This window comes from Aricia agestis, chromosome 7 (genome assembly GCF_905147365.1).
Source record: "Aricia agestis chromosome 7, ilAriAges1.1, whole genome shotgun sequence".
Taxonomy (NCBI): Eukaryota; Metazoa; Arthropoda; class Insecta; order Lepidoptera; family Lycaenidae; genus Aricia; species Aricia agestis.
In genome coordinates, this window is record NC_056412.1 from 13,138,419 (window position 1) to 13,162,717 (window position 24,299).

The 24,299-nt window shown below is 38.6% G+C and overlaps 1 protein-coding gene across 2 annotated transcripts; it reads left to right on the plus strand.

Annotated features, from left to right (window-relative positions):
- Window positions 1–5,848: 5,848 nt before the first annotated feature.
- On the plus strand, window positions 5,849–22,511 carry LOC121728849 (G1/S-specific cyclin-D3). Of its 2 annotated transcripts, XM_042117156.1 has the most exons (6): window positions 5,849–6,201; window positions 8,238–8,459; window positions 15,390–15,552; window positions 20,113–20,237; window positions 20,340–20,541; window positions 20,609–22,511. In XM_042117156.1, the coding sequence occupies exons 1-5, from the start codon at window positions 5,974–5,976 to the stop codon at window positions 20,535–20,537; spliced, it is 936 nt and encodes a 311-aa protein (XP_041973090.1). In that variant the 5' UTR covers window positions 5,849–5,973; the 3' UTR covers window positions 20,538–20,541; window positions 20,609–22,511. The 2 variants fall into 2 exon arrangements, with proteins under 2 accessions (XP_041973090.1, XP_041973089.1); XM_042117155.1 differs by having other exon boundaries at window positions 20,340–22,511.
- The last annotated feature ends 1,788 nt before the right edge of the window (window positions 22,512–24,299 follow it).

Genomic DNA, 24,299 nt, shown 5'->3' on the forward strand with positions numbered 1-24,299 from the left:
TAGAACAATTTTTTTTTTTATTAAGTACTATCAAGCAAATTTTTTGTAAGCAGCTTCATTTTGATAAGACGAACATCATTTCGACGCCCCCACCGAATAATCGGACAATCGTAAAAATGAAAATGTTCAGGAGAGCCGAAAAACTGATTTTTGTTAATAACTCCGTCAAAAAAAAGCATCATAGACTTTTTATATCTCAAATGAAAACTAATTTGTTTGCCTATCTTGCTATCTTAACAATATTTAATTACCACCGAAGGTTTTTTTAAAATAAAGCAAAACGCAACTTATCGTTCTGGAGTAGGCAAAGCTCTGATCATTATTGTTTATTGCATGATTATTCGGGTAATTTTGTGTTTCGACTGCAATAAAATGCACATATAATATCTCATTGCAATATTATTCGGGGAAATTTTTTGAGATAAGAATATTGGTAAACACCTATTACTTTACTATTCGGTGATTAAAAATTATTGTACACTTTATAATTATAGTCATTATCGTGTATTCCAATGATTATCTACTATAGGTAAAATAAGTAAAAAAAAAATATATGTATTTTTGTTTAAATACATTCATTATTTGATGATATAAATGACATCTAGGTTCAAAAAAATACACTCTGGAGACTGGCTCTATCATTTCATTAGTACTTATAATCATTGCAGTTAATTATGTTAATCATAACCCTCATCGACACCAGAGTTGGTGTCACAATAATCAATATCATATTGTGTTCTAATAAAATGAATGATAATGGCAGGAAATTGCTTTAGACAGTCTTCCGAGAGCATCATAGGCCTTTCTTATATGACGGTGCTTTAATCGTCGACTTCTATCTACATCGTAATACAGTTCAATGTAATCAGGATCAAAACTATAATAAAAACTTCTCAAGTTACAATACAATACAATATTCACACAACACACTATAACAGCACATCTTTTAGTAGCTAGCAATCGCATTCCTAATTAAATACTGAATTGGGTCCCATTAGGACCTGCAGGACAACTTCCACGAATAATGTTTGACTGTCTGACAGCTGCTTGCAGGCGTGAAACTGTAACAAGTGCTGTCGTGACAGTTTTAAGCACTTCTTAGGAGTCTTTGCGAAAGAAGAAAATATCTAAATACGTTCTCGTTTATTTGTAACAGATCTCGCTGCTTATCGGTCACGATTAGTTTATTTTGTAGCAAGTATTGCCCAATGCCCACACATCCTTGTTTGTGAGAAAATTCGCATGTGGATTACAAAAATCGAAACAGAATATGATTATATATCCTGAAAACTGAAAAAGACTGATTCCTAGAATAACCGTAAAGTATAATATAAAAATATGAGCAATGTACATAATTTAACGAATGTTTGGAAGGAAAAGGACTTTACCACTTGATGTCTTACAAAACGTCTGCTGGTTGTTCTTACGTCTATGACGACTTAAGACATCCAAAAAAGCTAGCCAGGATCTGGACCAAAGAGTCAGAAATAGTCAGACTTTTGTTCTGACAAAAGTCTGACTATTTCTTACTCTTTGGTCCTGTGTAAACCTCTGCGATGACTGATCTGATACTGGTTTGAGACTGGAGGCTGGAGGTGAGTGGACTGAGATGATCACCGCGATATGATGGTCGTCCGACTCAGATTCTACAAGTTGTCCAAAATAGAACCCAACCAATATGCCTTTATGCCTCAAAGGTGCACCGAAGAAGGTGAGTGAACCACATCAGAAAGAAGAAAGAGAAGGAGAAAATTTCTGTTGTGGTATCGCTGGACACAGAGGGGGCCTTCGACAATGGTTGGTGGTAACCTGTAAAGGTTCGGTTAGCTGAAATTAGGTGTCTGGGGAACCTGAGGCGGGTGATCAGTGGCTACCTGAGAGAAGGAGTGTGAAAGTGAGATGTGCTGGAGTGGAAGTGTGCAGTAGGCAGCAATGTATTTACCCGAATAATCATGCAATAGCCGTTTATCGTCAAATCATTTTGACATATTTTTTCGCAATAGCCTATTGCCCAGTTTTTGGTGTAAAATACAATTTTAAGTATTGTTATGAAATAAACACATATTTTTTTTATATCTTTGTAAATATCCACAGAAAAATTCTGAAAAAAATTCACAAAATGTATTTTGACTTCTAGATGCCAAAAATCGCATAACAGCAAAAACCCCACAATAGCACATTGTCTGATTATTCGGTGGGGGCGTCGATTTTTATTTGCGAAAAATCTCGAAAGTGGTACTAACTAAAGTATTTGAATCTAGCAAACTTTTTGTTTTCATTTACCATTTTGCTTGGTCATAACTCATAATTTCTATTTATTACTTACTTACAATAAAATAAGTAAGTACCGTATATATTATTATGTAACGCTTATTCAAAAAAACACAATTTAGTTTCGCCTTTTTAATTTTTTTTTACTTAGGAAAGTTAGGAATTAAGTACTTTATCACGAATTAACTGTACAGTCTACAACGTTAATGCCCCTTTTCACCAACATCACCTAAAATTTAGGTGTCCCTTAAGCCAATATAAGGGGCACCTATGACCTAACGTCAGTTTTGTTTTCACGACGTTTATAGACACCTAAACCATTATAATTTAGGGGATGAATTGAAAACCCCGTAACTCTAGGTGACGTTTATTTTGAATAAAACAACCTATTATGCGATTCATCCTTTAAACCATGTGACCCATTATTTAGAGGATGAATTGACGACCCCGTAACAGTTAGGTCATGTTAGGTGACGTAAGTGGCGACTACGACGACGTTAGGTGACGGTTACCTTGACAATGAATCTTTTTTACTTGTAAAATAGCGAACTCCCATAAATATCTTATATTATTATGTAAGTACTCTGTCTATTAAAGAAAACCGCATCAAAATCCATTGCGTAGTTTATTAAAAGTGAACAAAGGGACATGAGGACAGAAAAAGCGACTTTGTTTTACTTATACTATGTACGAGTGTACAGTATACTTACTACGAGTTACGGGGTTGTCAATGCATCCCCTAAATTATAATGGTTTAGGTGTCACTTAAACGTCGGTGAAAACAAAACTGACGTTAGGACGTAGGACTTGTGATGTTAGTGAAAACGGGCATACCGTATATAAATAAGCAGAGTAGACAGAATGATAGAGTATGTCGACTTAGAACTGATGTTGAAATTTTTAAATTTGACGTATTATGACGAAAATGGTCGCTAGCATAGACATAATATATACCTAAAGACCAACAAAGAGTGCGAGAGAGAAGAAAATCCTTTATGGAATTATAACATGATGAAAAGAGAGAGGCAGTCTAATGAAAATTGTAACAACTTTTATTTGACAGGTCGTCAAAAGTCGTCAATCGTTTTTATGCCCTTTCGGTATTTGCAATTTATTATTTAAATCGTATGTTATTTTCAACAAATACTATTATATATAACAATAATAACTTGTGCTGTGAGTGATTGCAGTGTAAATCATAGGAATAATCCTGAAAAATATACATTTCACCCGTAATTAATCTTCATGTCCTAATTGCTACGATGTGTTTATTTTTGCTACATTATGGTCTTTAGTTCTCTATTTCAAATAAAATATTGTGAATCCTCCCTTTTACTTTCATATTTTGCGTTACTAAAGGTACTATTGTTCCTATATTACACAAATTTTGAAGAAAAATTTTTCATCAAAATTTCTTACATATACGCTAGTGCTTGAATCAAATTTATCGATATGCTTATCGATATTTTACAATAACATAAATCTAAAATTTACCTTTATATTTATCACCTTAAGCCCGGCCGCACATTATCCGAAATTTCTGATCAGAAAAATTCGGACGCCCGGCGCAACGCACTCTGTTCATACATTTTGTTGTAAACCCATCATACTAAAATAATTTCTGACGTGTCAAAATGTATGAGCGGGGCGGGGCGTCCGAATTTTAGTGATCACAAATTCGGATAATGTGCGGCCGGACTAAAAGGACATATTATCTTATTTTAACTAATAGTATATTATAATATAGCTAATATAATATAACTACTATAATATAGAGTGACTCTAAAACTAGAGGAAGGTTTATATTTATATATCATAATCATTTGTTTTACAGATTCCCTAAAGATCCTCTAATAAGAGGAAAATGGCTGAAATTAATTGGGCGTGTTGGTTGGAATCCCAAAAAAAATTCAACAATATGTAGCAAACATTTCATTGAAAATTTTTAAAGAAAAATTAAAATAAATACTATTTTGTTTAAAGAAGCTATCCCAACTTTATTTGTGCCAGTAAGTTTGACATACTGTTGCACTTGTTACTGAAGCAATTATTAAAAATAAGCAATTATAAGCAATTAATGCTTTTTAGTTCATTTAAGATTATACTTATATGAACTAAAAAGTATTAAATAATCCTTATTCTGTACTCAATCTTCATTTCGTGAACGTTCTTGAACATTTTCTGGGACCATACGTTCCCATTTGAATATCAAGGAGTCACTTCGATTTCTCATTGTTTCCATCACCAGACCACCACTTTTGTGAACATGATACCTACTCGGAACAATACAATGTACAGCAAAAGAAAAAATTTGAAAATCGGTTCATAAACGGCGGAATAATCGTTGAACATACATAAAAATATATCCACAGGCGAACGTCTAGACTCCTCCTGTTTGGAAGTCGGTTCAAAATAATTGTAATAAAATATTATGATATTTTATAATATGTATTAATTTAAGAATAAAATATAATATACTATGTGTGTTGTTTACTTTCAACGTTTACTTTCAATGTAAGGACTGATTTACCAGATAGATTTTACCTGAGTAATAAATAAGTAACTTTATAATGTGTTAAGTGTAAATTATTTATCCCTATAAGAACCTCATGTCATAACATATCCGACGATTGAAAAATCATTCCAAAAGAAAATGTGTATCTACTTTTCAATCATCACCTTTTTTTGCCAATTAAAATTTATGATACCTAATTTGAAATACAAATCTATCAAAGTTGCATATTATTTATTTCTTATAGAAACTCAGGTAAAATAACTCGAACGGACTAAACTATCGATAGCAAAATACTATACTATCGATAGTAAAATATACATCACTAGCACACGCACACATTGACAGATCAAAAATGGTCACGCATTTTCGAGTTGTCAGGTGGTCTTTACGACAGTATATATTATGTCTATGGTCGCTAGGGTTGTTTAATTGTTACCTACGAATTTAAAACTATGACATATTCGCTGGACGTGTTCCTCTTTATGTCGTATTATTGTTTGTGTTTTGGCAGATGCGATTAAAATTGTCAGAATCCAATTTTGAAATCTTTATTTTAAATATTTAAAAATAAATTATATCAGCCAGTGCGAGGCACATTCCGCTTATAATCCTAGTGAAACCCGACGAATTTGACAGATATTGAAACCTGTCCGTCTCTTTGCAGTCGAACTACCGGTCCTTATGTCTATTGTGAAATAAGTCTATGAGTATTGAGTCTATCAGTGAAAACCTGGTCTAAAGTCAAACAGTTCAGACTACAATACATAATTTAAATAATAATTATTAATCAGCTGTTGGTTTTAGTAGTGTTGGTCCCATAAATAAGTAATAACAAATGTAACAACTGACTGAAAATGAAAAATAATAAGCTCACTGCTCAATGCTCATGAAAGATATTTTGTAAATAGAACGAGAGGTCGGAATCTGAATAAAGTGCGAGCGAGTTAGAAAACATGTTATGTATTCGAACGTCGAATCGGGAGAAACCTGCGTGCGGGCCTCACGGCCCGCGGCCCGCGCGCCCCGCTGCCCCCGCCGATCATATGTTCGCGGGACGGCGCAGGCGGCCGGCCGCACAGCGCACTGTGACTCGGGCACTCGCCGCCGTCGCAACACAACGTCAAGCTCGCTCCGGTGCGATCAGCTGGCCGCATAACGGAGCCCGAGACGAGCCGCCGCACGGTGCTATGGAGTTACTGTGTGCGGAGCGCGTGAGCCCCGACAGCTCTGGGGTCGCGGGGGGCGCGGCGCCGGCCGCCACGGCTAGCGCGGACCCCGTGCTGCTGCAGCGCCGCGTACTGGACAACCTGCTGCGCACGGAGGAGCGCTACGCCGTCACCGCCACCTACTTCGGCACCGTTCAGACCGAGGTCACGCCGCACATGCGCCGCGTCGTCGCCGAGTGGATGCTAGAGGTGAGCGCCCCGGCCCCGGCCGGCCGCACCTACGATCGCCATTTTGTTCCCCGTGCACGTGGACCACCATCGCCGTCGGGACTGAGGAGTTCGGCGGCGATAACGGTCGGCTTATCGGCTAATCCGGCCGGGAAGTGCCAGCACGTTGTTTACACGATCAGCTGATTGTGCCGGAACGTAATGTGAACCGTCTGCGTGGTTCGGACTCGGTATTTGACGTGAGACTTGAGAGCCTTGCTACAATTAATGTATGAGCAGAAATATTCTCGAGTATGCATTTTAGGACTGAACGCTAGAACTAGAAGGTAATACGACGTGAAGTAAGTGTGACTAATGCGAGGTACCTACGTAAGTATCGTGCGAGTTGCGACGCCGGAAGGTATAAATTATAAACTATCCCGATTCCCGGTGCTATGATTCAATTTTCTTGCGGCTCGGAGGCCGAGCATCGTCGGAAGTGGTCGGACGTAACGCTAGGTGGCGAGGGGCCCCGGCGCGGTCGCCGACCGCGGCTGCTCGCTCGTTCTATTTGAATAATCAGCTGATTTTGACACGCACACAGCTGACGCCGACCGTGTTCTTATCTACTCGCTGCGCCCGCAGATAGCACCGGGGTATTATTATGCGAAATTGTTTAATGTTGTTGTTAAAAAACTTCGAGTTATAAACATAAGTTTTGTATCTCGCCGTTTAAAATTAGATTTTGCGCGTAATCCGTATTAAAGTTGGATCAGCGGGAGCGAGGGGCTAGTGGCTAGAGACGTCGGCAATCAGCTGTGACCGGCCGGCGCGGGCGGCGGCGGGCCACGTGGGCTGCAGCGCGACGGTTGTGGCCGCCGGCTGAGCGCTCAGCGCTGACGTCACGCGAGCGACGAGTCGCCAAGCGCCTCACTGCGCGCAGTGCCGACTGAGTTTGCCGACACCAGACTTCGCCTAAACCAGTCGCATACCAAATTTCAGCACAAGCAGACCGAAACCGCCGCTGTAAGGTCACTGACATCGCAAATTATCCACAATTATTGAAAAAAATCAAATTAACACGCGCACCGAAGTCGACGTGGCCACTGGCCGCATATGGAACCAGACCTTTTAATTAAGTAATATTTTGATTACACGACGGTTTCATGTAAATTGTGTATAATAATATTATGTACTATCTTTTCACGAGGCTGTATTTTGATTTCGTAGTTTTTTTTTCGAATAAGTATTGCTTCCTTAGTAGACTTTACAATTTTAAAGCGAGTTAAGTATATTTTACGAGTTAGAGGAGTACGAAATAATGTTTTCGTATCTGGAATCATTTAAAACTGTTACTAGTCATACAATTACAATAATATTATTCTTAGACAACAATTCTTTCTTAGTAATAAATAATAATTGTAATAAGTAATAACTAAATAATAATTATATTATTATTTTACCGTACGTAGCCTTATACTTAACGTGTTATAAAATCTGACCCGATGTTTATACTTTATAATGACGGATGCTTCAAGTACAATGTTTGACTTACATTGCTATTTTTGTATCATACGGCATACCCAGTAAATCACATTTCACAGAACCTACAATTATTCCTACCTACCTAGGTAAATTCATGACATAATGGGCATTTATCATAAAATGAGCAGGTTAATAACGTAATTGATGTCATGTGAATATCAACAATAGCTGGGGACATCAGCTGACAGTCACAGAATAAAGAGGGATAGAAGATAGGTCGTTACATCTCATTCTGTGTGACAGTTCACGGTCCGCATTCATCAGGTTCCACCGTGCGAAAGTATGCGCGGGCTCTAAAGTCTAATGACGTCTTCAAGAACGGCGCTATTCTTAGTATTACCACAGAATAGATAATAGTTGGTATTACTCGTATTATGTTAACAAAAACCACAAACTTAACTATCTCGAGTCTCGAGTAGAATTCCCTATAAACCGGTGCGAACTGATAAGAAAGGCCCGTTGGAAAGTAGTACAATATAGGTTATCAATGCGATAAGCCTGGGCGCGGCAGTAATAGGAACTTTTGTTTGCAGCTCTGCGAGGAACAGAACTGCCAGGAGGACGTATTTCCCCTGGCGATATCGTACCTGGACAGGTTCCTGAGTACGTGCGCCGTCGGCAAGAGCCAGCTGCAGTTGCTGGGGACTGTCTGCCTGCTCCTCGCCTCCAAACTCCGGGAGCCCAGCTCCCATGGACTAACGGCGGAGACCCTGGTCTTCTACACGGCCAACAGCGTCACGTATGCGGATATTTGCGTAAGTCTTTCAAGATTTCTCGACTAATACCAGGTGAATTTTGAAACGCAATTTGTTTCAAGGGGAACCTAATTACTGCTGTCCTGTCTCCATACTCCATAGTAGCCTCAATCAGGCGCACGCACACATGACCATGATTTCTAATAACTTAAAAGTTAAAATAAAAAATAGTATCACGTCGTACGAGCGTTAAACTTGTCTCTGTGTTGAGCTTAACTTTAGAGCATACATATTATAATATTAAATTGTATTTGATTCGTGTTTATCGTACTGCCGAAAAGTACCTAAATCCTAGAGCATTCCGAATTCAATGTGATTTAGGTCTTAAATCATAAATAATGTATTTAAGCTATACGAAGAGAATGTGGTAAAGTATTACTTAGCTCGCGGGATAACCGTTTGAGAGCTCGTTTTTGAATTTCGTATTTCAACGGTCGTTAACGATCGTGAAGTCGCGAACTTGGATTGTCCGGGCATAGCATAGAGCAGATTTGTTGATTTCAGTTCTAACAATTTAATTATTTTAAACACTTTCTTGATTATGTTACATAGTAGGCGTAGGCAAAAGTTTATTATCAAAAGTAAGTTATTAGTTTAATTAAAATAACAATGTTGCAAGACTGGCAAGCGCTTGTTTATATAAGCGGTAGGTACTTAATTATGTTTTTTATTGCAATTTTCAATAATTTCTAACGTTTCTCATACTAATGGAATCGTACACTCGTCAATGTCATTTAAGTATGTCTATAAAAAACACCGTTTTATTGCACGTATATTAATATGTATAATCGATATCTATTATAGTTGAATACTTTGTATTTATATGTGCATATTTAATTTTGCAGTAACTTTCACATTTCATAGTAAATAAATATAATAATATTGAGTGAGTCTGCGAATTCCAATAAAAAGTGGCGACTGCAGTCTAGAATTACATGCATTATCCGCATGCTCACACGACATTAAAATACTTGCTGTTTCCTATTAATGTACAGTAATATAGCCGTTATCTTAAAACCTGATACAATATTATATTTATATATTAGGTATTGTTTCAACTTTCAGATCCACTTGATAAATGGTCGTTTTCACAATCTTCCATCTTATGTCCTAGTCTGTATTTTAGGGTCGACGTATAATATTTTCTTCGAAGACCTAAGACATTAGAGAGATACGCTTATTATCTAATTCCTAACTCCTCATTCCTAAAGCCCAAAGACAGTGGTACCTAAAGGCTTGAAAACAGAAAAACTTAAAAGGCCGCAAAGTAAAGGTAACACTAAACACGCTCGTTAGTGTACGCAGACTTGTAACTTGTAAGTTGTAACAGACTTGAGGTTAGTTGAACAGTTGTAACAGACTTAAAATTGGGTATGAACACTTACCGAGAATTTTATTATGCACTTGAGTCGGAGATTCTTATAAGATCGTGTGAGACTTTTGAATCTATCGTTCGTGTTTATCTAAAATCTTTGACGCGGTCTACAAAATGCTTAGTCAAGCGATTCGTAGATTTTATTAAGCGATTACAATAACCTTAATTTCTTAGCCTAGTTCGCTTCTATGAGAATGTTTTACGGTATTCTTAGGACTAATGTTGACAATAATATAATAATCGAGCATGTCGGTAACTGCTATATAGCTTCCAACCTTCCCACGGAGAATATTAGTTATCTACAATGAAAACGCTTATCGACATACTGAATGTTATTAATAAAAATTGCGGCGAATATAAATACGAAACAGTGCACTCGTCCACGCTCCACCCACGAGAGCCCCGAATGTCGATAACTGCACACATCTTTGCATTATTCGGCGGTTTCCGAGTACGTAAAATGTAGATTATATTTTTTATTTTAAATTCGGAATGCGGCAACCCAACAAGTCGGGTTCCCGGCGATTGCCGGCGGGTTCTCGGAACTTCAATCGGCCCAATTACAGCATGCCGTTTCTCACGGCTATCGTTGTCATATTTGGCTATTTATAATCTGTTCTATATCGAATCCGATGTGTCACACCGCCTGTGACCACGAGTTGGGAATAGGTTGATCAACCGTTACTGCCTTAGGAAATAAGGGGATTTCCAATAAGGACTTGACAACTTTTTTTCAAAATAAAATTAAAACTATTTGAGATATTTCAAAACTTTAGTATCGGGTTGAAGTACAATAAAAACATTTTTGAGTGGAACTCGACTCCGCTCATATGGCTACCGCAGGTACGCTTGCTGCAAGCGTGACGGTGGCGGTGGTGGGTGGCGGTGACTCGTTGAACCCAATTTTCTATGGCTCGGCTACACATTTCGGCTATTTCGCGTTGAATTTTGGCCATGAGCTCTTCGTCGTCGTCGGTTTATCCAACGACTTGACGCAGCCCCAAACAATAAAATCAAGAAGCGTTAAATCGCATGAAAGAGGCGGTTAATTGACAGGTCCATTTTTTGAGATAACACGCTCATCTAACTTGCTCTTCAATAAATCGATTCTAATGAGTGCTGTGTGGCTTGTGGCGCCGTTCTATTGAAATTTGAAACGTTATGCTGCCCAAGTCCATATCTTCCAATCCGGGCCAAAAATAACCCACAATCATAGCCATTCTGCCTGTCTACAAAGGCGAGAATTACGATCGAAAATCGGAGTTAACGCTCTTAAAGTAGCGGCCACCAACTTCGAATTTATGAAGTAAATTTTTAAGATTTGCAGACGTTGTTCGTTCGTGTACTTCACCATGATAAAAATGTTATATCTACTGAGTAAACTGACAGTGACAGTTCGATGTTAAGTGAAAGGGTGCGTCCACAAACTAAACTCAAAATTGTCAAGTCCCTATTGGAAAACCCTTTATTATCATCAGTCAACACAATAAGCCCCATATTTATGTTGTACATACTCTTTTTCTCTCTTCTAAAACATTATGCGTTTGTTATGAGTTATGACCGACACAGAATAGCAAGGTTTAATAAAAAATACATTTATTAAAATATGAAACTAATTAATAATTTAGCTTAAAGCATATATTTCTTCGAAATCTAAGTTATCACTTTTTAGTTAAGATTACATAATTTTAATAAATAAATAAAAGAAACACAATGTTACGTACATTTCAAAGCGTACTATTAATATTATATTTCATAATGTTTTAGTTCTTTATTTTATGATGTCTGGCGCCTGACACTTAAATCCTTAGATTTAGATTAGCTTATTTATTTAATAACAAGGTCCTATTTAATACTCAAATATGAAGTTTGAAAATTAATTGGATTATCGGTGATCAAATAACGAGGGATAAATTAGGAATTTAATTAAATGAGGGTTTTCTTAAACTTTTCTATCAACATCGTAGCACCTGCGTAGAGCCTCTACGAAGTCACGTAGAGGTAGAGAGGTAACTGAAAAATCTCCTCAAGTAGACAATTTTCTTCCTATTAAGTATTAAACATTATAGAGGAATAATAAAAAAGTGTCTACACTTTCATAATACAAGTTAATTTAGGCGTGGCCTATTAATACAATGAAAAGTCTGCACTGGGTATGTTACAACGCCAACAATAGTGACGGCGTATAATAGACCAAACCGCATTTTCATAGTATTCGAACATCGATTGTTGGACTATCGGTTTGATTGTGGTTCACGAGAAGCGAGGGGCAAAAAGAGCAACACTTCGGCATCCGAGCACTGGTTCCCGCCATAAACCTGCAACCCGCAACCCGCAACCGGCAACCTGAACGTTTATTATAATTAAACCGATTTTACGAGCGGCGGCGAGCGAAAGAACTTTCTCGACTTATTTTGCCAAATTATCGATTGATATTGAGTGTGAGTTTATTAACCTGCGGATTTTACAATTACTTAGAATTTAGATTACACAATCGCTAATCTTCTTAAAGATTATAATATCACATAACACATTCTTAGGTTTTGCTGAGATGGTATCACAGATTAAATCATTACGGAGAACCCACGAAAAGTTTTGTTCTTCTAATTGATTAATTTAATCCTTATAAGACTTACAAAACCATATATTTTGTAAGTCTTATAAGGATTAAATTAATATTGAAATGCAAATATACAGCAACAGAAGCGCGATTTGTTTGCGAATCTCACAGCCTCTGCTTCCTCTAACACAATATTAGCACTTGCCATTACGTGCTTGTCGAGTTCTTTATCGGGTTCCCGCCGGTTACCGCCGGTTCCCAGTTCCCACGTTTCGGCACCAGGGAGAACCAGTCGCATTCCTCGCCCAGGCGACCTCGCGACTTAGACAAAGACGCGTGCGAGATGCGAGATATGAATACGTCTCGATACTAAATCGATTTCAAAATGTCTCGAAATGTTTCGATCGGATTTCGGAATAAGTAGTCTATACCAAGAGGCGAGAAGAATTTATGAACACTTTTTATTTTAGTAACTAAAAGTACTTATAAACCGTCTCGTCCTTTGTGAAGGTTGCGAAATATTTCGCTATACATACTTATATCTACTACGACGCCACAATACTTGTATTATGTACTTACCTAAAAAGTATAATGATTTAGTACGAGTGGACCGGGACGAATAAATATGAAAACTAAAATTTAGTAAAATGTATCGAAAATATTTGAGATTAATATTTAAAAATAGTCACAGTAAAAATGTTGGCCGTAATAAAATTGAAACGAGACATGCGGGCGATGACGTGGCCCTTGCGTGGCCCGCAATAAAAATACCTAACAATATAAACGTGGTTAAAATTATAAGTTTATACCATGCAATACCAAATTTTAGTTATTTTTGGCTTTAATTACAATAATTTCATACGAATTTGGGGAATAATTCACGGGTTCAATTAGATATTATAATTTCAGTTAATTCTTGGTAAGTACTTGTACCAAGTTCACTTGAAACTGCATTATTTCAAATTTCAATACTCATGATAAATGAAAGTTCAGAATGCAACTCGGCAATAGTTCTGCGGTCTGCCAGATAAGTGTTAGTGTTGCCATTTGCCACACTCTCATGTAGCCTATTTGTAGCCATGGCAACCGCCTGAAACTGTTGTTTAGTCTGAGAGCCCACGTTAGGCGACACCGCATTGTTCCGTACCTGATGAAATCGGATAAAGCCTGGGAACGGCACAGGAATTCAACTAGCCGTGCCTCGCTTTATTTGCTCTAACACGTCCCATTAGGTATTGAAGCCCTAGACTTGTGCTCGGTTCCAAGCTTGTAGTTTGTAGGATTGTTGAGCGTTTCTGTATCACCAAACTGCTCCATGATCTTAGATTAACATTAAACCAAATAATTAAGTAACTATTATGTCGATAATACTTATAATAATAATTACAATAATTATTGCCAACTAGATAATAGATAAGTACACGAAAATCTCGAATGATTGAACTGAAACTTTAACTTTGAATTTGGATACCTACCGCACTTTTATATTACGTCTGTGGTATATTTATGAGGTATTGTTTCCGAAGAGTTTAAATCAAAATGGCGATGGAATCCCGCGCGCAGTGCGGTGCGGTCGGCCCTCATACCGCGGCGTTTACTGCTTTCGCTCATTTTTTTACTCAGCCTATTTATCGTTTCATATACTTATCTCGTAACCGTAACATCACGGTTAGTTGACGCCGGCCGGTGCCGTGACGTGTACGCACCACGAGAACACATACGCACACTCACACATACACACACGATCTAATTCCGTGCGACTCGAGGCGATGAGACACAATTCATTCACAAAAATTTCTTATCAATCAACGATAGGTCCTAAACCGTACCCCTCGCCGCGGGACTTTGAACTCTACCCCCATCACAATGTATTACAAAATCGGCCGGGAGGCCTCGCGACCGCCGCTCCGACCCCGGCGTTGAGTTAAGTAAACATCGAGTATTATCTGTCAACGGCCAATGCAGGCATGTGTGTGTGTGCTAACGAAATAATCGAGTTATTCATAAAATCACCCATACATAACGAAACTACGCAGAGATAGCTTTTATCGTTTTTAATTGATTCCGATATAGGTCAACTGAAATGACGCGACGGAAAGAACTTCCAAGAAATAGTCGTACCGTACGTTGTTCGCAACGCTTTGATAAGACTAGGTAGGTAGGTATATTCGGTTTTTTTAACTTTGTGGCACTTTATTAAATTTTATACGAATTATATTACGTTGTACACTCTGCATAATATGAATAATTTAACTGTAACTAGGAATTATGACATAATGAATTTAAATATTGTCTTTTCAAATTATGAATTCACTGCAAATGTGCACTTGTTTACTACGCGCGTAGTGTCGAAATCGCATGCAGGGGACTCACCTACATGTAAGTAATTTGTATGGTAAATGCACGGCTGTAAATTGCAAACGCAATCACGTGCGAAGAAGCGAATAACTCATCTATAATTATTATTTATTGTGCGTAATTAATTCGTGTAACGTATTTTGTGAACGACCTGGAGGGCGGAGGCTCTTGCGTTACGACGGGAGCATTGAGCGTGACGAAACGGAAGAGGCTCCTAGGAATAGTTCGTTAGGTAAACGCGAGGATAAATAAGTACTCGCGGTAACTTAAAAGTTGTACTCCAGCATACGATACCGCCTGCGAGATCCGCTCCAACTTCCAAGTTAATCACAATGTGTCGACTGTCGGGTCTACCTACGCATCGTTCCGGGAAGTTGGGCAAAACGCCATGTCGACGATTACACGCCGCGCCGGATGCACCGACTGACACGTTACTATAATATATCTTAGCGAATACTTTCATAATAACAATAGTAATCTGCTTCCGATCGATTAGATGGAAGGAATGAGAAATGGATTATTTACATACGTGGTAAGGCCCAGGGTATTTATTACGTTTGTTCCTAAGCATTTCTTCAAAGGATTTGCACGAGTGACTAATAGCGATATTATAAGTAATATACTTTTTTGTCAACAGAGTTGGGAATTGCTGGTGCTGTCGAAGCTAAAGTGGGACATCGCGGGAGTGACGGCGCACGATTTCCTGCCTCTGCTGCTGTCGCGACTGCACCTACCGAGAAAAGTCAACACAGAAATGGTCCAAAGGCACGCGCAAACATTCATCTCCCTTGCCGGAAGAGGTAAACTTTGTTTATTTTATAACGATATAGCTCAAGTTATTAATAACCACCCCAATTCGAGCACGTAATTAGTAAGGTCGTGACAAGTTCTGAGTTTCTGACTAGACGCAGTGTCCTTCACCTTTTAGCTTGACGTGATCAATTTTTTGTTCGAAATGTTCGTAAAGCGGGGTGGATGTTTCACTCGATAGTTGTATTATACCAGTTCTCAGTATCTTGTGAGATTTTCCTCCGCCGGTGATCTCATTATAACTTTTATCACGCGAATCCGCATACTTGTAGTGTGCTTGTAGTTAGATTATAAAATAAAAGAACGTTTAAGTACCTACTTTACGAGTAAGACGATTTGGTTATTAAACGTCGGTTATCTGAACATTCTGATAACACAAAAAGTGGAATAATCAGTAAGGAAAGACATTAAAACTTATTAATGCTCGCAGACTACAATAATTCTGACATACTTTCCCAGCACCAAAGGCCAATGCTACTCTTGATTTACACTCTAGGCACCTTAGCGAGCTAACTTATTGTTATTTTGTTCTGAGGTCCTCCAATCTTCAGGATCCTGCTTGTCGAGCGGCTTTCCTTAGCATGTGCCGGCGCCATTATACTTACTCCCCCGTAATAAATCATACATGCAGATTGGTATGAGATGAATGACTGCACCGCAGAAACTTATTAGCGGAACCTTTCTAGAGCCCCATGAGGTCCCTCGTACTTGTTACCCTTATCATTAGGGATCTGGAGCTGAAATCAGTACTTTTCGATTTGGTTTAGCAAAAATGATTTTATCTAACATCTTTTACGTAATCTGAAACGATTTCAAGTAGAATATTTATCAATGTAAAGTCAGCTCGCCTCGTGTCACTTGCAGTAGGGATGTAAAACGATCTGCGATGTTCATTCGTTCATTCATACGGGTCGTTAGTGTTGGGAATGTTTGTGTGGCAACTGGCAGACGGTAATTAACATCTCGATACCGCGTCACGTCACGACCGTGTGTCGCTGAACTCTATTCAATATCGGCGTCAAACTTTTTTAGTTAACGCCTATGTATACTTGCCATTTGCTTTTTAAACTTTTAAAATTTACCACGATTTGTGGGACAGAATAGTTAAGAGGATACACCAGGGGCGAGAGAAATTGAAAATAGGTATTTGAAAATGTATTGCTGTCTCACCAATCTCAAGTCTCCCACCGCAGAGCGCGATAGAGACAACACGACAAAAGTTCTAATAAAAGAACAGAAAATCTTCGATTCGTTGTCCGCTGATTCCTTCTCCAAAACTTAACCGATTTAAGTACTTTTTTGAGCTGTGTTCCTATGTTTTATTTTTTTTTTGTATATTTTAGCCAGTTTTGTTTTCTGGGTGTTTGAACACAGAGGAAAATCTGGCCATTTTTTGGGTTTTTGGACGTTCTTATCTGTTTTAATAATAAAATTATGAAAAAAAAAACATAGGGACATGTTAATAGTGGCCATAGATATTCAGGAAAAAAATTATAACTCTATTGGCATTATCCAGGGAGGAAACAGGAGACAACATCTGTATGAAAAAACGGCGGTGTGGACTCCTCTTAAGGAAAAGCAGTGGTAATTGAAGAAGAAATTTAAAAGAAAATAGATATTATGGCATCAGCCGAATACCAAGTCAATCACGCCAAATTGAAAGTCTGATTAACAACTATCTCAGTAGGTATCAGATAGTCACTGACCACTGTCGATAAAAAATGCACTGCCATCAACTCAAAATTTCAAGTTTATGAAAAAGTTGAGAGAGTCCAAAGTTTAGACATTGATACAATTATAAACCTTACTTAACGTTGTGTAAAATAAAAGCAATAAAATGTAGTGAACGTCAAAAAATACAAAATATTACCTAAGCTACGCCATTAGCAGTTGATAGTACCTTTTGAATAATTTTATTATAACATGATAAATTTTATTGTAGAGTTTAAAATGTAAAGACGAGTCGTAATTATTAAGAAGACACAGGAGTCGATTCAGCATACATTCCGCATTCTTATCTACTAGGAATTCACTGCACGTCTTTCCGCGTCAAAAAGGAATCTCGGCAATTAGAAAGTTAACTTTTTTCACAGTAAAGAAATATTGCAATAGTAGAGCCCCAGAGGCCTTAGGTTTGTTTACAGTGAGGGTAGGGTAGAGCCAGCGTGTGTGGTGCGCGCCTCCCACGCCGCTCGCCCGAGCGCATTCCAGCACGCCTGTCCCCCCCGCGCCCCGCCCCGCCTCACCCCGCCGAGTCCCTCATGGGATCATATGTTTTTGTGCAACGGTTTTTGTTGCTCGCCGCCGCCGCATTGTTTTTTTGGCAGCGAAGTTCACGCTCCAGCTCTTTTATTTCACTCGCCTCTCGGATATCATCTCTCACTTGTCAGGGTTGTAATGCTTGTTATAAAGCGTAAAACCAATAAACACGAATGTGACAAAACGGTTGTTAATTGCATTATTTTCTGAATAATATTACGTTTATTCTTCTTTTCTGGAGCACTCTTTGAAGTGCGCTTGAGCACGTTACAGGGTCTGCACTGTGCACGGTCACGCACTGAACATCTGAATTCTGAATATCCCAGTACATTACGATTTACGATATCGTGCCGACTCGCATTATCTGTCATTATGTGAATGGCACAATTTACTCTCGGCCTTATAACTTGTTGGGATGTTAAATTTGTAATGGGATAAAAGAAAAATACCTACACCGCCTCATCATTTCTACCGCCAAATAAAAAAGTATCTACCATGAAGAAGTAGACAACTCCAAGTGATCATGTACCAGATCACTTGGAGTTAGATATTCCGTAGGATATTCCTTTTTAAAATTAATGTTTATTTTGAGACACTTCACTGTTCACACTGCTATAGTATTGCATTATTTGCACTCTTAAAAATTGATTAAGTACTTACTTACCTACTTACTTGAAAATTTTAAATAGGTAAATCTACGCCACTGAAAACACGACTTAATATTTTTAACAACTTTTTGTTTTCACTAACTGGATTACTTAGCAGATATATTTTAAAAGAAAATATGTATCTATTCTATTGTAATATATGTAATATTATGTTATCTAAAACTTAATATTTACTTATTTTTATAAATTAGCACTTGCACATCACGATGACGTAACTTTAGAAACTTTACTGAAATTGTAGGACGTACTTGTTTAGTTCCTTAGCCAATAGCCCATTCAACGCTTGAATTTTAGACTTTGAATTGTTATTAAAGATTTTCAGTACATTTTCACAAAACCGACCTGAAAATACGTGGGAACCCTAATAAAGCAACAAATTCTGCGGCCATGTTTCAATATAGCAGTAAAATAATGCGAATATCGATTTATGCAGTATTGTGTTTGTTTGAAGCCGTTCTCATGCGTATTGTTCGCTCGTGGTAGGGCTTCGATATTTGATTAACATCAGATTATGCAAATCCCGCGGCCGCTCTTGGCCCTCTTTTATCCCTCTTTACTCCTTTATCTCGGAGCCGACATGCAAATAAAAACGAAGGTATTCGGTATCCAGCCCGGCCTCGTCTGAAGGTACTCATTGTGAGCTGCCGGCCCTCCGAACCTCGTTATACGACGCCGAGTTCGCTCGCCGTTTGAAAATTCAAACTGCTAACCAACAAAATGTGAAAACTGAAACCTTATAGTGCTCATTATAAACAACAAAACAAGGTCACAGCTGATTTTCCTGTTTTACGTTACATATCTAGATACCAGTGCAGTTAATTCTAATTTAACTTGGAAGGAAATTAATTTTGCAATTTTTTGCATATACACTTACTTAGGTTAAATTATAAAATGACGTAACCGAGAGATTATATAAGATTTACGAAAGAAACAATCGTTCATTTCCTCGAGTTAAACTCTGTTCGCACCACCAATTACTCGACAGTCGCATAAAAAGAAAAATTAGGAAAAGCCGTCGAGCATCGGCGGTCGGAATCGACTTATTACGGGGTACGAATTCGTTTTCAATAGCCACAATGCCCCTCGTTTTATTTCACGTCAATTATCTTACGGTACAAATACAGCCTGTTAAATACTGCTCGGGCCGCTCGGGCCCAAATTGGTCCCCGGCAGAGCCTTTTAAAGAAGATATCTGTATAGGTATAATGGCTTCGCCAAAGCGAGCCCGTGAGAAATATTCCAGTAAAACTGGCGCGGGCCGCGGCGAGGAATGCGGGCGCGAGGGCGGACGCCGGCTCCTTTGAGGCTGCGCTCCCCAGACGGGGCCCGCCAGCCCGCGCGACCCGCGGGAGGAGGACCGGTCGCCCGCGTCAACCCGCGCGGCTATTGTGCGAGCCCGATTCGCTCGCGGCTGCCTGCGAGGGAAAAACTTTCGCGTCGCCGCGGAAAACGTTTTATCGGGCCACTAAACGTCGCTCGCAATCGGCGGGTGACCCGGTTTTCGACTGATATGGAACTGTTAACCGCGCTTTTGTTATTGAATCGGAAAGTACCCGCGCTCGGGTGAGGCTCGGTATCGCTCCAGGAAAACATCGCCTGACGGAGGACGTTCGCTTGTTTCAGATTACAAGTTTACCTTGTACTCGGCGAGCACGCTGGCCGCCGCCTGTCTGTCCGCCGCGCTTCGGGGCCTCTGCGACGACACCTCGCACCTGCTGCGGCTGCAGGAGCTCACCGGCATCGACCTTGTAAGATTTCTTTAAACTACCAGAATTTGAAGCTTTTGCTTTCGCAGACTTCACAAGTTTTGTTACCCGTGAATGCGAATACTGATTCCCCGTTTCCCACAGGATTGTCTGCACACGTGTCTCGAGAACGTGGAGGTGATGGTTCAGGCGGCGATCGCGGCGACGGCGGCGGCGAGTCGGCAACCCGCGGGCCCAAACTGCCCGGGCCGGGAGGAAGCGGCGCGGTGGACCCCTCCTCCCCAGGACAAGGCCCATAGCAACGCCGCCACACCCACCGACGTCCGGGACGTGCAGTTCTAAGGGAGTCGATGGGGCAGTCCCGGTGTCGCCCTTCCGAAAGACTCGACAGAGTTCGTGCCCGGGACTACGAGACTCGATAGTGAGCGGACGAGTGCGTCCGCCCGGTGAGCGTCGCGCTCATCAGCACTGACATAAAGACTGACATTGCGTGTTTAGACTACTGTAGCGTGTGTAGTCTAAGATAGTTAGTATGCCCTGCGTTGTATAATATAACCTCCTGAGGACGGAGGTGGCACTGAATTTTCGACAGTATGCCCGGCTAATATATTCGATATATAGTTAATCTTGGAATTATCTACCTCTTAATCTTAAGAATTCTTTCGCTTTGCGCTTGTAACGTAGCTGTAAAGGTTGATGGGACCAAACCATCCGATTTTTGAGGCGGGGTCGGCCTTTATATAATATGTATTTGAATACATCGTATTTTTTATAAAAAATTATGACTGCAGTCGAGTATCTGCATTTTGTAAAAATCTCCATTTACTTTTGATGTAAACGAGTTGGAACTTGGAAGCTGTTTCCAAGCTGTTAATGTATCGGGGGAAGGCAATAAAATACGCTTTTAATTGTATAAAATAACATTTATAGTTGTTTTCACATTGTTAACAGAAGATGTACCGGACAATCGGTCCTTATTACTTTTGTAATGGTACATGTGGTCAACGTCGAAGCCCACGTTGGCTTTCTTAGAAGAATATGTACCAGTAAATGTAAGGAGTAAGGACCGATAGTTCGATAGGATATTTATACCTACAAATACTTGCATATTTATACACATTCTCGACATAAATTGGTATTTTGGTCAAATAGTATAACAAATATAATTATTATTTTTATGATGTATCCACGCGACAAGCGTCCTATAAGACTTGCAGAAGAGCACTGCATGAATTCTTTTTGAATGGATATCCTTTAGCTACGTAGGGTAAATAGGCATTTATAAAATTTGTTCCTTTCGATGACTACAGAACCAACAAACGAGTCTAGTATGTAATTTACCTTGTAACTACACGTAAACATAATTTTAAATGTGATAGCGTTAGGGAAACTGATTAAACTTGAAATCGTAGTCACTTTCAGTCATAATATGTTAAATTAGAAGTAGCTATCTTAAATTAAGCAAAAATGAGAAAAAAAATGTGATTTTCGTATTTTGGTAAGGTCTAGGTTAGTGTTAGTTTTAACGTTCACGTTTTGTTCCTACGATCGACTAACACGACCTGCAATAGGCACGCTCCCACAGTACTTAAGGAATCTACAATTATAGGCGTAAGTTATGTGTATTGTGATATCATTTCCATAGATAAAGTAAATCGACTATTTATAAGCTCTGTATTAAGTTTCGTTTTAGTTCTATAAGTACGGGTGACACATGCAAATATTGTATCAATATTACACTAGTATTTACTCTGAATATCGACTTACGTATGCTCTGTCACAGCTCGCGTAGTAGCAATACCACGTCTTCCAAGCCACGAGACATGGCGGGCCTGTGTCTTTAATTATGACAAGATATGTATTTATTCGCCGATATAATATATTTAACGAAACACCGTGTAAATAAATAGTAGACAAATGTATATACGTAATAGTTGGAGATATTATATGTCTAAATGCTGTAAGCATATGGTGCCATAGATATATTGTGTAAATTAGACGCACGGACGATCCCGGGCCAGTTATAAACGTGGATGTGCCCGGGCCGTCTGGGCCTACGTGATGATTGTAGCGTAGTATATACTATGACAAATGTAACATATCTATGTTTATCTAAATGGGAAAGTATACGCATTAAAATAGTTTATTTAATGCTTATTTCGTCTTCATTCGCTTTATAAGTACGAGATAAGATTAAAGTATGTAATTAGGGGAGAAAATTATGTTTCTTTTTTCCAAAATGTATATAATTAAGACCGAGCGATGTCGCTCCGAGTGATCTTATTTTTGTCAAGAAATAAAAGGGTTAAATTTCAATTATTGTATAATTATATGGCACTTCCTAAGCTCTCCTTTCTAACGTTCCTAATCCAGAATAATACATGGGCGGTCCTTCACATCAGGGCATCCACTGCTCGTTGGTGTATAAAGGACATCGAGGCTATTTAATGCTACATTGTAAGAAAGCGGATGTCAAAACATTGCATTCGGGAACAAACGCCCGATCTGACCTCTATGGGGTCGCAAGTCGCAACCTTCAATATCGACAGTCTGTTGATAAAAATTAAATATTACATGCTATTGCACGTTTTTCAGTTTGTGATTATAGAGCGAGCACTAATAATTAGGTTATTTCAAATAACCTAGTGCTCGCTCTATATTCACACACACACACAGGCTAGTCTATATAGCAGGGGTCACTAATTAGTTTCGCTCGGGGTCCGTTTTAAGACATGAAATGATCTTTGCGGTCCACATTTTATATAAAAAAAATTTAAACAAAGCTAATTACGGAAATTACATAGGTATTTATTTAGATATCAATGAGAAAAGTAACCATTTTTGTAGCCAATTATCTCTCTGATGTTTGGAGTGAAATATTGGTGCAAACTGCAATCTATAGATATTGACATTAAATCCTGGAGATGTTGAAGTCCTAAGATGAACGAAGATCATCTTCGAACATGCTTGGTCCGCAAGCAATGGGTCGGCGGTCCGGATGCGGACCGCGGTCCGCCATTTGGTGACGCCTGGTCTATAGTATAAATTGACAATACTATAATAAATTAATTTCCTTTAAAATAACTCCTACGCGCTGTTTACCTTATGCCCGGGCCGCACCTGCGTTATAGTGCTTAAAACGATACCATTGGATGATTGGACGATCTGCGTGTATCGTCCAATGGTATCGACTATCGTTTCATAGCACGAAGCTTCGTACGATAGACTCATGTGCAGCCGCGGTATTAGTTACGCTGAAACATCATGATATTATTCTTGAATGAAGTGTATTGGAACAACCCACACTTTTACTTTTAAATATTGTGGGTACCTCTAATTACTTTGATGAGTAATAATAATGGTTTCTCGACAAGTGCCAAGTATGGGTAACCTGGGGTTACCCATACTTGGCACTTGTCGAGAAACCATAAAATTTTTATCAGAGAGAAGCGCGAATGCGTTTTTTTGAAACTACCCCCATTTTTAAATATATTCATTTGTGGGTAACTCTTAGAAAAGTTAACATTTTGTTGCACCCACATAGTTTTGTTTCTTTACCTTCTTTAATCGACAGAAATAAGAGTAATTGAGGTGAAGGAAATCCAAATAATACTAGAGTGACTTTGATTAACATTTTAATGAATAATATAAAACCAATTTACATGTTTACAATAAAATTTTACTTTGGACTTTTATTTATTTTATTTACATAGTTCAACCAAGAAATGTATATTTTAATTATAATACAAATTAATATACAGAAGTAGATAACAATAAGAGCTGCTACAATTTCATGAAAAACAAATTAGATTGTAAAATACATTTGTAAATTATAGCAGACATTTTAACGGATAGATTCTTATTAGATAGATCTACAATCGCACGCAAATTAAGTGTAAATAATGAAAAAAAATACATGTTTGACGTCAAATTAAATTTGCAGTTTTTTATATTATTCTGTATATTTTAACTTAATAATAAAATCGTTTCATTGTCTATTTGTAAAGTTAAGTTAGCATAAAATATGCCAGAATTCGTAATTATGGATAGATTGATACAAGACGTACAAAATCGTTCGTTTTAGCGCATGCCATCGTTTGTAGT